The sequence below is a fragment of the Neurospora tetrasperma genome, assembly GCF_000213175.1.
Source record: "Neurospora tetrasperma FGSC 2508 unplaced genomic scaffold NEUTE1scaffold_1, whole genome shotgun sequence".
NCBI lineage: Eukaryota > Fungi > Ascomycota > Sordariomycetes > Sordariales > Sordariaceae > Neurospora > Neurospora tetrasperma.
This window is the reverse complement of record NW_009799099.1, coordinates 421,554-433,862: the sequence shown is the minus strand read 5'-3', so window position 1 is coordinate 433,862 and position 12,309 is coordinate 421,554. Positions and strand designations below refer to the sequence as shown.

The 12,309-nt window shown below is 52.6% G+C and overlaps 2 protein-coding genes across 2 annotated transcripts; both read left to right on the top strand.

Annotated features, from left to right (window-relative positions):
- Positions 1 to 406: 406 nt before the first annotated feature.
- NEUTE1DRAFT_119394 (uncharacterized protein) lies at positions 407 to 4,496 on the top strand (the record flags this gene model as incomplete). The annotated part of the gene is made up of 3 exons (XM_009849216.1): positions 407 to 846; positions 918 to 1,568; positions 1,926 to 4,496. 3 exons carry the CDS (start codon positions 407 to 409, stop codon positions 4,180 to 4,182), a joined length of 3,348 nt encoding a protein of 1,115 aa, XP_009847518.1.
- Positions 4,497 to 8,127: 3,631 nt separating this feature from the next.
- NEUTE1DRAFT_143639 (uncharacterized protein) lies at positions 8,128 to 11,017 on the top strand (the record flags this gene model as incomplete). The annotated part of the gene is made up of 2 exons (XM_009849215.1): positions 8,128 to 8,354; positions 8,419 to 11,017. The coding sequence occupies 2 exons, from the start codon at positions 8,128 to 8,130 to the stop codon at positions 10,778 to 10,780; spliced, it is 2,589 nt and encodes an 862-aa protein (XP_009847517.1).
- Between the last annotated feature and the right edge of the window lie 1,292 nt (positions 11,018 to 12,309).

Sequence of the window (12,309 nt, the reverse complement as noted above, 5' to 3'; positions counted from 1 at the left end):
CTACCCTCAGTCCCACCCAGCTCGCTACAGTACTTGCCATTCATCTCTGCTGCCCTTCTTCACCTCATGGTATGTTGGCGCTGCTCAGCAACTGGCGCGCGACAACAAAGAAGAAAATACACCCAGATAATCACGACTCTGATTTCTGACTTTGGCCCAAACTAATTCTCAGAATCCCACCAAGCACAAGCCCTCGTCCACGTGGCACCGCCATCGCTTTCGGCGATGCGACTTTGACGAAAAAAACTAAAGCGCGCGCAAATCCTCCTGCATTGATCAGCCGTTTGTTACTTATCTTTACGTACATATCTTGCTTGTTCCCGCTGCCGCAGCAACGATCCCGGTGCAGTGTCCGACCGCCGCTTCACGTGCAGTTGCCGGGGCGAACTCCGAACCGCCATAACCCATGCCGGGACTACCTGTGCGAGCCCCTAACGGGGTTCCCGTAAATAATTCTGCCAACCACAACGACCCTCGCCTCGCATCCTCCATCAGCGCTTTCCTCAACCATCGACAGCCAGCCTGGACCGGCACCGTCGTCGATTTCAGTCCACGGCCTCCGACAGCACAAGGCCCAGCATCGGCGGTACCCCCGGCGGCAGAGTCGGCATCCGGGGAGGTGATGACCCCTCATGCAGGCGCGTCCGCTCCGTTCAGAGGAACAGGCCGTCCACGCGGCCGGCCGCGCAAATACCCAGGCAGACTGCCCCACGTACAACACGCCCACGACGGCACACCCCAACACGAACACGAGAACGGACAAGAAGAGGAGGCGGAAGAAGTACAACAACAGCCAACATACGGTCAAGGGCCACCATCCGCGCAGCCGCAACAGGCCACTCAACGGTAATGTTGAAAACATGCTCCTGTGATTCTCATGTTCCTTTCCCTGCTAACTTTCGATCCCGTGTCTACAGCCCCGGCCGAACTGCCCAGACAGCCGCCGTCCTTCTGTCTCCAGCCCCGAGCGACGAGCCGAGTCCTGCCGTGTCGAACTCGAGAGAAAGTCCTAGCATAAACCACAATGCGCCCGCTCCCTCATATCACCCCGTGATAGCCGCCCGATTTGTACACAGCCTGGACGATGACAATACAGGGTCTACTTTTACAAGAGCAGGAAACAATGGTTCGGCCCCAACAACTCCTGCGGTCCTACCTTCTGCGAGTCCGTTCTTAGCGCATCCTCAGCTCCCGCCACAGTCTACAAATGCTGCAGCATCAATTCCACATTCTCCTGCGCCTCAGAACCAGTCACTGTTGGCCCACGGAGCTCCTCGACGCGATGGCCAAGGCCAGGGCCAGGGTGGACATGTCAACTCGCCACCCTTGCCGCTGGCGCCGCACCCAGGTGAACGAGCGGCCAAGAGGAAGAGGATAGATCCTTCGCAGCCTCTTCCACCCATGACGTACTTGGAGTTCCGACATGTCCTCCAACGGTACACAAATTCGCCGGGTGTGAAGGACCGGATCAAAGCAGGCACCGAGTTTGCTAGATTTTCGCTTCTCGACCAGGCGTGTGTCAAGGAAGACGGCTTCTTCCTGGCCCTCCACCAAATCTACTGCATGTGGTCATCATATGCGCAGAATGCCTACGATATCCTACCCGAGTACCCCCCTCATACTATTGATGAAGGCCTTGGGATTATGGAGGGGCTTCTTAAAAAGAACCTTACCATTCAGCCCATGCATCGACAATTTTTCGAAAACTTTCCAGCGTCTATCAATCAACTATGTGAGCCGCTCACGGCATATAATACTGCTATACGACAAGTAGGCAGGTTCCTGCATTTGATCGGGACTAGTTATGGCACTTTTGTGGCTACGGTGAGCCAGCGTGGGTACCCTTACCTGGTTGATGAGCTCTTGAGCTACTGGGAATGCTACTCGCCCGTCTTGCAATTAATTCTATTTACCGCGTGTCGTAGGAGGATAGGAGTTCCAGACGGCCACGGCTGTGCTCAAGATATCGACCGTGCTTTCATGATCGATCAAAGGAATCATGCTTATCTATACCAGTCAGGCAACTTGAATCCGCAGTTCTACCAAACATGGCGAAACCAACAAGAGCTAGAAGCCCAAAATGCTGAGCTGATTACGTATTATCGCTCACGCGTCCATCAAGTAAGGACCGGTACTGGTGCAGCCGTCAACGGCAACAATTCTATTGGCAACAACAGCAATACGACCCCTCAAAACAGGAGACTGTCAATCCAGACAACGGCCCCGGCAGCCACTGGTCCGCCGATGCCAAACAGTGCACCCCCGAATCAGGCAGCTTTCACATTTAGCAATGCCACAAATCCATACTCTCCGGTTTTTTCGCCTGGTATGGAGGCATTCCACAACGCATATCCTACCCAGAATCTGCCCTCTGCGCAGCATTCTTCACCAAACGTTCACCCGTCCATGGTTACGTCTCGAAGCCCGCAGGACCTGTCAAACCCAGCGGCACAATGGCAGCAGCAACAACTACAGCAACAGCGCCAGCAACGTCCGTTATATCCACAACAAGGTGTACAATATCCGCCACATGCGCCTCAACAGCATGGCCTACAAAGTATGGTGATACCTTCACAGCTGTGGCAGCAAATGCAGCACGAAGGGGCTCTCCGACGACAACAAATACAGCAGCAACAGCAACAGCAACCGCATCAGCATCATCATCAGCTACAGCAGCAACAGCAGCAACAGCAACCAGGGAATCAAAGGCAGCAATGGGTTACGGCTGCGATGACCGCGGCTGCTAACAACGGTGCTTCAGCTGCGCAACTGTACACGGCGAGGGCACAAGCGCAACAACAGCTTCAGCTGCAGACTACAATGCCCCTCCCCGCCCCCATCGCCCCTACTCTCCCTCAACAGATTCAAGCACAGCAGAACCCGCAAACACAGCAGCGACCGCAAAACGTGGTCCCACGCGAACCGGCTCCCGCGCGCACCCCGGATATACCGCTAGTCCCTCCGCTAGGAACAACGATTCATCCGTCAGAGTATGCCTACGAGGCTTCTGATAGGAGGTCCCTGCTGATGGCACTGCATCAAGCTCATGCTCGAAGTCCCAGACGAACCGTAGTAGATGGAGAATCAGAGCGGATGTATCAAGCAGTCAAGGAACTAGTCACAAAGCCCACCCAGCTGGCGGAAAATGTGCGTATCTACACGGTTCCCTTCGAAGTAACTGATGAGCAATATCGGTTGAGAGTGATGACGGACAGGCGCGGTGTAGCAATTGCCGTACAGCCCCACCAGTCGCTGCGCTGGAGAATTCGCTGTTGCCGAATCAATAACCACCAGAAAGGCGTCGTGTCGGATGAAACATGGCGGGCCACCCAGTCGAATTGGCCAGACATTTTTATTTCCTTCAACGGTAATCCCCTTGAAATTCGGAGAAAACCCCATTTTGGGAAAGATCTGTCTATCGAGCTTACAGAAATGATCGTAATGGGCAAAAACAAGGTTGAGGCTGTCATCCAGAACGCCCCAAGTCCCAACTTCTTCATCGCGGTGGAGTTGATCGAAACCTTGAGGCATTCCACCATCGTCAATGACGTTTGGAAGAATCGGCTAATTCCTGAGTCAAAAACTCTGCAAATCATCAAGGATCGACTTGGCGGGAGCGGCGCCGATGATGAGGTCTCGGTTGCAGTACCGTACCTGTCCATTGACCTGACTGATCCTTTCTCGTCGGTCATGTTCCACACACCTGTTCGCGGTGGTGCATGCACCCACTTGGAGTGTTTCGACCTTGAAACCTTTCTGAACACGAGGCAGGTGTCCAAGGTGCCCTGCGGTCATGAGGGTAGAGCATGTAAATGCCCGCCTCAGCCGACAAGCCCGGACAAGTGGGCCTGTCCGCTGTCAGGCTGCGATAAGATAGCAGGTCCGTACGATCTGCAAATTGATGGCTTCTTACTCAAAGTCCGTAAGGAGCTGGAGCGCACGGGCAGAAAGCCTCAGTATAGTAAAGCTTTGCACGTGGAGGCGGACGGCAAGTGGACCGTTGTGGTGCAGGACGACGATGACGATGATGATGATAGCGATGGCGAGGATCTGGAGCCCAGGCAGAAGAAGATCAAGACCGCGTCGGCAACTCCTGCTCCGGTGCCCAGTGTGGCTGGTTCGGTGTCGAGGAGATCTGGACCACCGTCGAATGTGGAAGTGATTGAGATTGATGACGATTAGATGCCATGAACGTCTGGTCTCGCAGCCTATGGTCTTCAAAACGCCCGATGAGGCTCTTGAGCTGATGTTCATGACAGAGGCAGAGGAGGCTTCACAGTAAGAGAAAGAAGTTCACTCGCAGTAGACTTAGCATGTTGCCTTTTTCATAGCGTCTGGAGTTGTGGTTGGAGCTTTAAAAGGGTTCAAGTTGGCTCATTAGTTGGTAAATTTGGTCGGTGTTGGTCTCAAGGTATACATCGGAGGGTGTCATGGGAACTCATAGAGTTGGGGGTTTGCATTGCGTTTAGTCATATAGCTGGTTTATATAAACCAAGTGATCGTATCTGGGGAGTTGACTAGCACATGGTTTCTAGTTATATACCCAATGTGTGTTGACTTTACTAGCTCAAGCACTTGCAGCAACCTCGTGTGGTAAGAGAATGGTGAATGTAAAAAAGGGGTAAGTAAACAAATGTTGCTGATGCCCACCACACACACCTCTTCTCTTCTCTAATATCGGTCCTGGCCATTCCATGCTGTCCGCAACACTGAATAAAAGACGTAGATGGCTGTTTTCTCTCTTTCATCTTGGGCTTGCTAAAACTCCAAAAACAAGCTGTATAGCTGGAATCTATATGTACCTAGCAGGCAGGTAGACAGGTCTCGTTCCGACTCTCTCGATATGGGATAAAACAACAGTTGCTCTATAAGCTGTGCTTTCTGACGGCATAAACACATACGACCACACCCACTGGAAAACTCGGGATCCCGTCCGCTCTCCCATAGATAAGCCAGTGAGGGCCAGACTAGGCGAATCCCTGGTGTTGTATCTTTTTTTTCAATCTGTATGTTTTTTTCGGTTCTCTTTTCTTAATTTCCACTGTATAGGAATGTCCCTAGTATCTACAACCCCCCCCCTTCTGCAAGAACGCCGTTATATGCAAGAAATTTCCTGCCCGAATTATTTTCCCATACAGAAGCTGCAAACTGCAAAGTACAAGACTGACAGGCTAGATTTGCAAGTACAGGGGTATCTTTTTGCTAGGAGAAACCATTCTTAACCCCTTGACCAGGCAACTTACTCCACTTTTTGGTTGCCGGTTCTCGATCACAATAGGCAGCGGCTTCCAGAGGGTCCGTGCACTCACCCCCCCTTCTGCAAGATCCCCTTTAAATGCAAGAGAAATGGCTGCCCGGATTCCTTGTAGATACTAGGGACATTCCTGTATAATTCCGACACTGTCAAGCAGGGCCTGAGGCTTTGTGAGGCTTTGTGAGGCTTTTCCCTCGAGCGTACCGAGTACCCTGCAATTGTTGACAGTTGGTCATCTCTGACTAGTATCATAGAAGATAGGACGAGATGGAACAGACAGCTTGAGAGTAGTATTGGGATGGGAAAATAGACGGTCACTATGTAGAAGAGCTGTGAACGGTTCTCTCGCCGTAGTAAACAACGGCCATCCCTCAATGTAAGGAACCGTCGTCTACGTCGGTCGTCCATCGTCCAGTGTGACGTCGTCAAGACCTGACCTGACGGGACCGGGGTTTCTATCTAGGCTCGCTGGGTGATATGTTGTACTTGTAGATTTGTAGCGGGGTTCCCAAGGGGGCCTAGGGGCAAGGGCCCCCTAGGCTCGCTTCGTTGCCGGGCAGGCTTCAGCAAGGCTCCGATGCGCCTGATCTCAACACCAATGAGAGATCATGGTTCTTGTAGCGCATCGATCTCGGGGAGTCGGGGCTAGGGAAGGACAGGGCTGGGCTGAGCAGGGCTGAGCAGGGCACGCAAGCCAGGGCTGGGTAGGAGATTAAATGACGGCGCTTGGAAGGAGAGTGACAGTGACAGGGCAGGACAGGAGATTGGATGATGGCGTTTGGAAGGATAGTGACAGACTAACAGACGGACAGTGACAAGCCGACAGGGGATGATGATGATGAGGAGTTGAGGACGGAAGAAGGAAGCCGAGGTATGGAATAAGAATAAGAAAGCGGGGGATGTCCTTGCTTCGGATGGTTTCTTGAGAAGGTGGGTGGGTGGGTGGTGGGGTCTTGGAAAGACAGTGACGGGATGGAGACATATTTTCAGCTTGCTCAGCTTGTTTGGAGAGCTTGAAACAGCTTACGAGGCTTATGCAGGGTCTGGTACTGTGCTGGGCGGTGCGGTGCGGTGTTGATGTTGAAAAGGTGAAACTGTACCTTGGAGTCGGAAGAGATGAAGATGATCGAGGATTGAAGACTGGAATGAAAATAATGAAAGAGACAACAAGGGAAGTTGAAGGGGTTCTGGAAGTTCTCTCCGATGCTCCATCCGATCATCAACAAGCCTCATGTCAGGTACAGCAGCCCGCAGGCCCGCCACACATGCACTCGGTTCGTTGCCACACCATCTTTGTTATTTGTTGTTGTTGTTGTTGTTCGTCAGGGGTAGTAGCCAGTAACATGGACAGTACACAGTGGTAGACGTTGGACAACAAGTAGCCAGGTCCATATATGTAAGTCATGGTTCGTGGCGATGGATGATCAACGTTTGACATGTATGTAGTGTAGAAGAAAGGATCCGATGATCTCCTCCGAGGTACGTGATAGTATGTAACCAGGTTGAGAAGATGGGATCGGTGGTGATGATCTCGGGAAGCGGGATGCAGTGACATTCCTTCCTTTCTCTGTTGAAGTAATGTGTTCGCATCGGAAGACGATGCTGTGGTCGCATGTCCGTTTCCGGATGCTGCCAGCCACCCCAACAAAACAAAACCAACGCTAGGATCTGAAACCAAGGCCTGTTTGTGGTGAGCCCTTGAGGCCCTTGTAAGCTTGGGTTTAACTCTGATGAATGGTTGGCAGTTGGAGAGATCCACCACCTAACCATCGCATGGATTTGTTCCCTCGCCCAGATCTCTAGTGTATGTACACTTGGATGCAGTAACCAGTGAAAGATGATGAATCTCATGAGAGAGAGCGACCTGACTGCACCGCAACTCTGCAGGCATGGAACAAGAACATGGAAGTCAAAGGCGGTCGGGGATTTTTAGTGTTTATGCACTAGAAGATAGTAGTGGACCCCTCTCTTTTCCCAAACCGGACGGCGGCGGTCGACAAAAGGGACCCACCGTCTCTGCTAGGTGGTCTGGGCTTACATCCCGCTGCGGATCCTCTCTGCCGTTGCGTTGCGTTGCGTTGCGTTGCGTTGTGTTTACGACGACGCCAGAGCCCCAGACACGCCCGCTTTCTTGTCCGTCCGCTTCCACTTTTGTCGCTCTCCAGCCAGTCGTCTTCAGTTCCCTTTGTTCTTCAAGAACCGACTCCTCCCTCGACCGACTATCTGCACGCTTCGATCTGGGATCGCGCAACTACAACTCTACTCTTTTCATACTATTATCTATTTTAGACTAGACGTGGGTTGTTGTTTGGTTGGCGTCTTGGCCAAGGCAGTGCCCGACCGTCGTCCCCTCCTCCTCGTCTGTCCGTCTTCTCAAAACAAGTTTGAAGCCCACGTCCACTGACTGACTGACTAACTGACTGACCCTCACCTCGGTCTTCTTTCATTTTTGATCTCTTCGCTCTTTTTTTTTTTATTTTCACTTTCCGCCGCACTTCCATTCGCTGGTCTCGTCCATTGTCCATACTATTGCGCCGCCCTTCAATCGTTATCACAGTGGCACCAACGATCGCTAGATGACCCTTCCTCCCTCGTTGTGACGCAAGGGAGAGCTCGAGCCCATAACAGCTACCTACCTACCTACCTACCTAGCTTGTACAGCAACAACGAGAAAGCCAAAAGAAGACACCCGCGCCGCGCCAACCAACAAAAAAAACCATAATACACAAAGAAAAGACGAAGCTTCATCCCAAAGTAAACATTCCAACAATCCTCGCACACGTATATGATCAGGTTATGAGACAGCCTTCTTGTCGGCGACTGTAACCATACCACCACCTCCACGACCACCACTTACAAACGCCGCCGACAAGATGCCCACCAAAGTACAAGAGTCGTTTGTCATCCCCGGCGGCGCCCTCTACTCCGACTCAGCCGCCGACGGCCCCGAAATCGGTACCCTCGTTCTCGTCGTGGATCGCGCAAAGAACCTGCCCAACCTCAAGACCATTGGCAAGCAGGACCCCTTCTGTGCTGCACGTCTGGGAAAGGAAGCAAAGAAGACCACTACCGACATCCGCGGCGGCCAGACCCCCAGATGGTACGTTGCTGCATATTCCCCCAGGGCACCAATCACGTCTAACACGCAATCCACCATGTTACAGGGACCAGGAGCTCCGATTCACTGTCCACGACTCCCCCGATTACTACCAGCTCAAGCTGTCCCTACTTACCGACGACAAGAAAAGCGAGTTGATTGGCGAAACATGGGTCGATCTCGGAGGCGTCATTGTTCCCGGCGGTGGTCAGAGCGACGACTGGCACCAGCTACAGTCTAGAGGCAAGTACGCTGGCGAGGTCCGCGTAGAGATCACCTTTTACGATAACCGACCGAGACCTGAAAAGTCCGTCGTAAAGCAACGACAGCAACATCCCGTCGAGCAACATATTCCTTCAGCCATAGTACCCGGTCCCGGGCCGAGAGGCGTGCCCAAACGCCGTCCACTGCCAGCACCATCTGTCCAAGGCGGAGATGGCCCTTATATTCCAAACCAATCAGCCCTTCAGCAACTCGAGTACAACAACCCTCATGCTGCGCGCTACCAACAACAGCCGCAGCAGCACCCATATCGCACCCCTCCACAATATCAACAACCTAGTCAATACGACCTCCCTTCGTTAGACGACGGCCCAAGAAGCTTCGAAGGCGACCGCCCTCCACCTCCCCCGGCTCACCGAATCCGAAATGGCAACAATGCCCCAGCCACAAACGGTTACCAAAACGGCTATGATGCGTCTGGAAATGGAATGCCGCCCAACATGCGGCAGGACGTTCTCAGAAACGAGGCCCATCGCCAAACAGGCTCGATAGCTTATCCGGGACGCCCGCAGTACAGGGGTTATGACTCGGCTCCTGCGGCTCCTCTACGTAACTCCTCCGCATTGGACATGAACCACGACCCCTACGATCTTCCCGATGTTCTAGTTCCCGGGTCGGCTAATGGCCCCATGCGAGGCCGGACGGGACACACACAACCCAACGGAGACCAATACCGACGACCGGATCCTGGCGGCCATGGGATGGCATATGCTAGACACTCTGAGAGTTCCTTGTCACACTATCCCCCGCAAAATGACCAGAGAAGTCAGTCGTATCAGGCTGGATTCGAAGACCACACCGACAGTTATCAACCGCCTCCGGTGCCTGTTTCTTTGGTCCCCGGCATCGATCCCAGTATCGCCCAGGAGATCACGGAGCGCGTGTACCAAGACAAGAACTCAAAACGATACACGCACCCCATAGACACGCAAGTTGGAAACAACTACCAGCAATATCCTCGTGACCACTCCCCAGTTCCCCCACATCAACCACCTGTTCCACAACATCCTCAAGGCAGAAGCCCTGGCGGCTACCAGGACGTACCAACACCAATCACTCCTAACCACAATGTCGCTATGAACCAGCGCTCTTACTCTCCCAACCCACCAGTGCGCCGAGACCCAAGCCCATTGCCAAGTCGTAGCCCCAACCCACATCAACAAACCATCAAGCGCAAATCCGTCAGTCCTGCCCCGCCTCCTGTCGAAGAGCGCCGCCTTTCTGGCATCCCATTTGGTCCCGATTCTTACAACGCCCTCAACCCCGCTGTTTCCGACAACATCGGCCGCGCCGATTACAATGAAGCGAGCGGCAAGATCATAACCCACGACGGCAAGGAAGTTGACCCCTCTGACCATCTTCCCATGGAAACATGGGCTCCCGAGCCTGAACCCAAGAAGAGCACTACTCCGCCAAACTCCTCTCATGGCTCGCGGCCCCCTCTGTCCGGCGCTCATGCCATGCCCGGTCATCAGGTGACTCCACGCTCTCGTCCGGGTACCAGTGCTGGCGGTGAGAGACCACGGTCTATGCACGAGCAGCATCAACGCATTACACCGCCCGCGTCTCCCTCGGTAGCTGGTACGGTGAGCAGTAGGAATAGGTTGCAGAAACGTAACCATAGAAACACCATCACCGCAGCTGGACCGATGGGCATGGGTCAGCCGGGTTTTAACAGAAGCAGCGATAACGTCAGCTACCCCCCTTCTTCTTCACAGCAGGATAACTTTACGCCAAGGTCCCTTTCTCGAGCGTCGACCTTTGACTATTATGGGGCCCAGAATGGCAACGCCCCAGGAGGTCCCGTATATGGTGGCCACAGCCCCGGTGCTGCTCCCGGAGGCGTCCCACCGGTGCCAGCCAAGGTACCGCTTTCACTACCCTCGACTATAGGACCAGCTGGCGGTGGACTGACCATGAGTGGCGCGTTGCAGTTACACAGTGGTAGCCTTACGAGAAGGGGGGCTGCGCCGATGGGAGTGGATGAGTGGGGAGGGATGACTGGTGGAGGGGTAGGAGGCGGATATGGAGGTATGGGAGGTGGAAGCTTGGAAGAGGAGTTGTCCAAGATTGATATTGGCACGGGAAGATCGAGGAGGTTTACGGTCAAGGGGCCGTCGGGAGGACGGTTTAGGGGGTTTAATTAGGGCTGCCCCTGTTGCCGGCTGTAGGTTGTAGGTGGGGGATAAGCAACATCGTCTCTGGTAGACGAGGCAGCATCATGATTGTCGAGACAAAAGAAAAAGGGGAAGATGTTACCCGAGTGCAACAGCATGAGCGGCATGAAAAGCATCAGCATGAAACGAGCAGGGTTCTCGTTTGTTCGAATGTCAAGGAGGAAGCATTGATTGCATCTGTTTGTAAACAATAAGAGGGAGGAAAAGCAACAAGAGAAGAAGCACGGATACACGGATGGATACGGATATGGATATAATAAGGAAATGGAACGGGATCTGGCTAGACTTGGGAGCAGGCGTTGGTTGGTTGGATGGGATGGGATGGGAACTTTGTAATTGGACAGTGGCATGAAATGAATAACATGAATCGACCGATATCTCCCAATTTTTCAAGTGATCATGAACATCGCTCGACTTGTTCCAGCTTGTCATTAGTATGTTCTCAGTTGGAACTTGGAAGAAGAAGAAGAAAAAAATAAAAATAAAAGACAGACAAAAGACTTTGACCGAACGAAGAGACGAAGCCAAGTGTTCTGATCCGGTCAGGTTAGAGCAGTAGAGTAGAATAAAGCAAAGTAGAGTAAAGCATACCAGACCAGAGCAGAGAAGGGCAGGACGTGAATGTCCTGAGACAGACAGCCCTGAGCCCCTCCTCCTCTCCTTAGAGCAATATAGTCTCGTCTAGTCTAGAGTAGTCTGGTCCTGACTGAGGATGATTGATCACCATAGGGATATGGACAAAACCGACCAAGTTCGAGGAAGAGAAGATGAACTTGGACTGATAACGAAACTAGGTAGTAAACCCTCTTTCTTAAATCCAAACTGATGGAACCAGTAAACCCTCTCTCTTTCTTAAATCCAAACTGGTTGGATCCTATGGTAGGTGGTCCATGTTTCCTACCTACCTATTTTCAAAGATTGATGATCCTTCGAGGAGGACTCAGGAATTTGCCGGGCATGATGCGCCTTAGGTTGCCGCCTGCGCCAACGGCCGGCCAGCGTGAACCTAGGTACCTATTTAGGTAGGTAAGGTAGGTAGTGTACAGCAGCCCTTCCCTTTTCGCCTTCCATCTTCTTTCCATTTCATAGAACGAACTCGAAATAGTGAGTGAGTGAGCTGGGCCCAACGGGGACACACATAGCACAGCCGATACGTAAGGTAACTTGACTTGACTTGACCCCTTGGGCAGGGGCACCTATGTAAAGGGTAGGTAACTTGAATATGAATATATACCGGTTCACCCGTATTCTCACTATTACTCCCGTGGGAAGATGGGTAGGTAGGTAGGTAGGATGGCGCAATTGGTATAAGTAGTTGTCGGTTGTTGATTCCTGTTCGGGCGGGCCCTTTTGTCTTAGGTATCCTCGGCGGCTTTTAGTGAGGGTGGCGTGTGCTTTTGGGATACATTGAAATGGAGCAAAAACCATACTAATACGAAAAGTACCCTACTATACCAAAATGTAGAGAGGAGCGGATCTGGAGTTGGTCATGGCCTTCG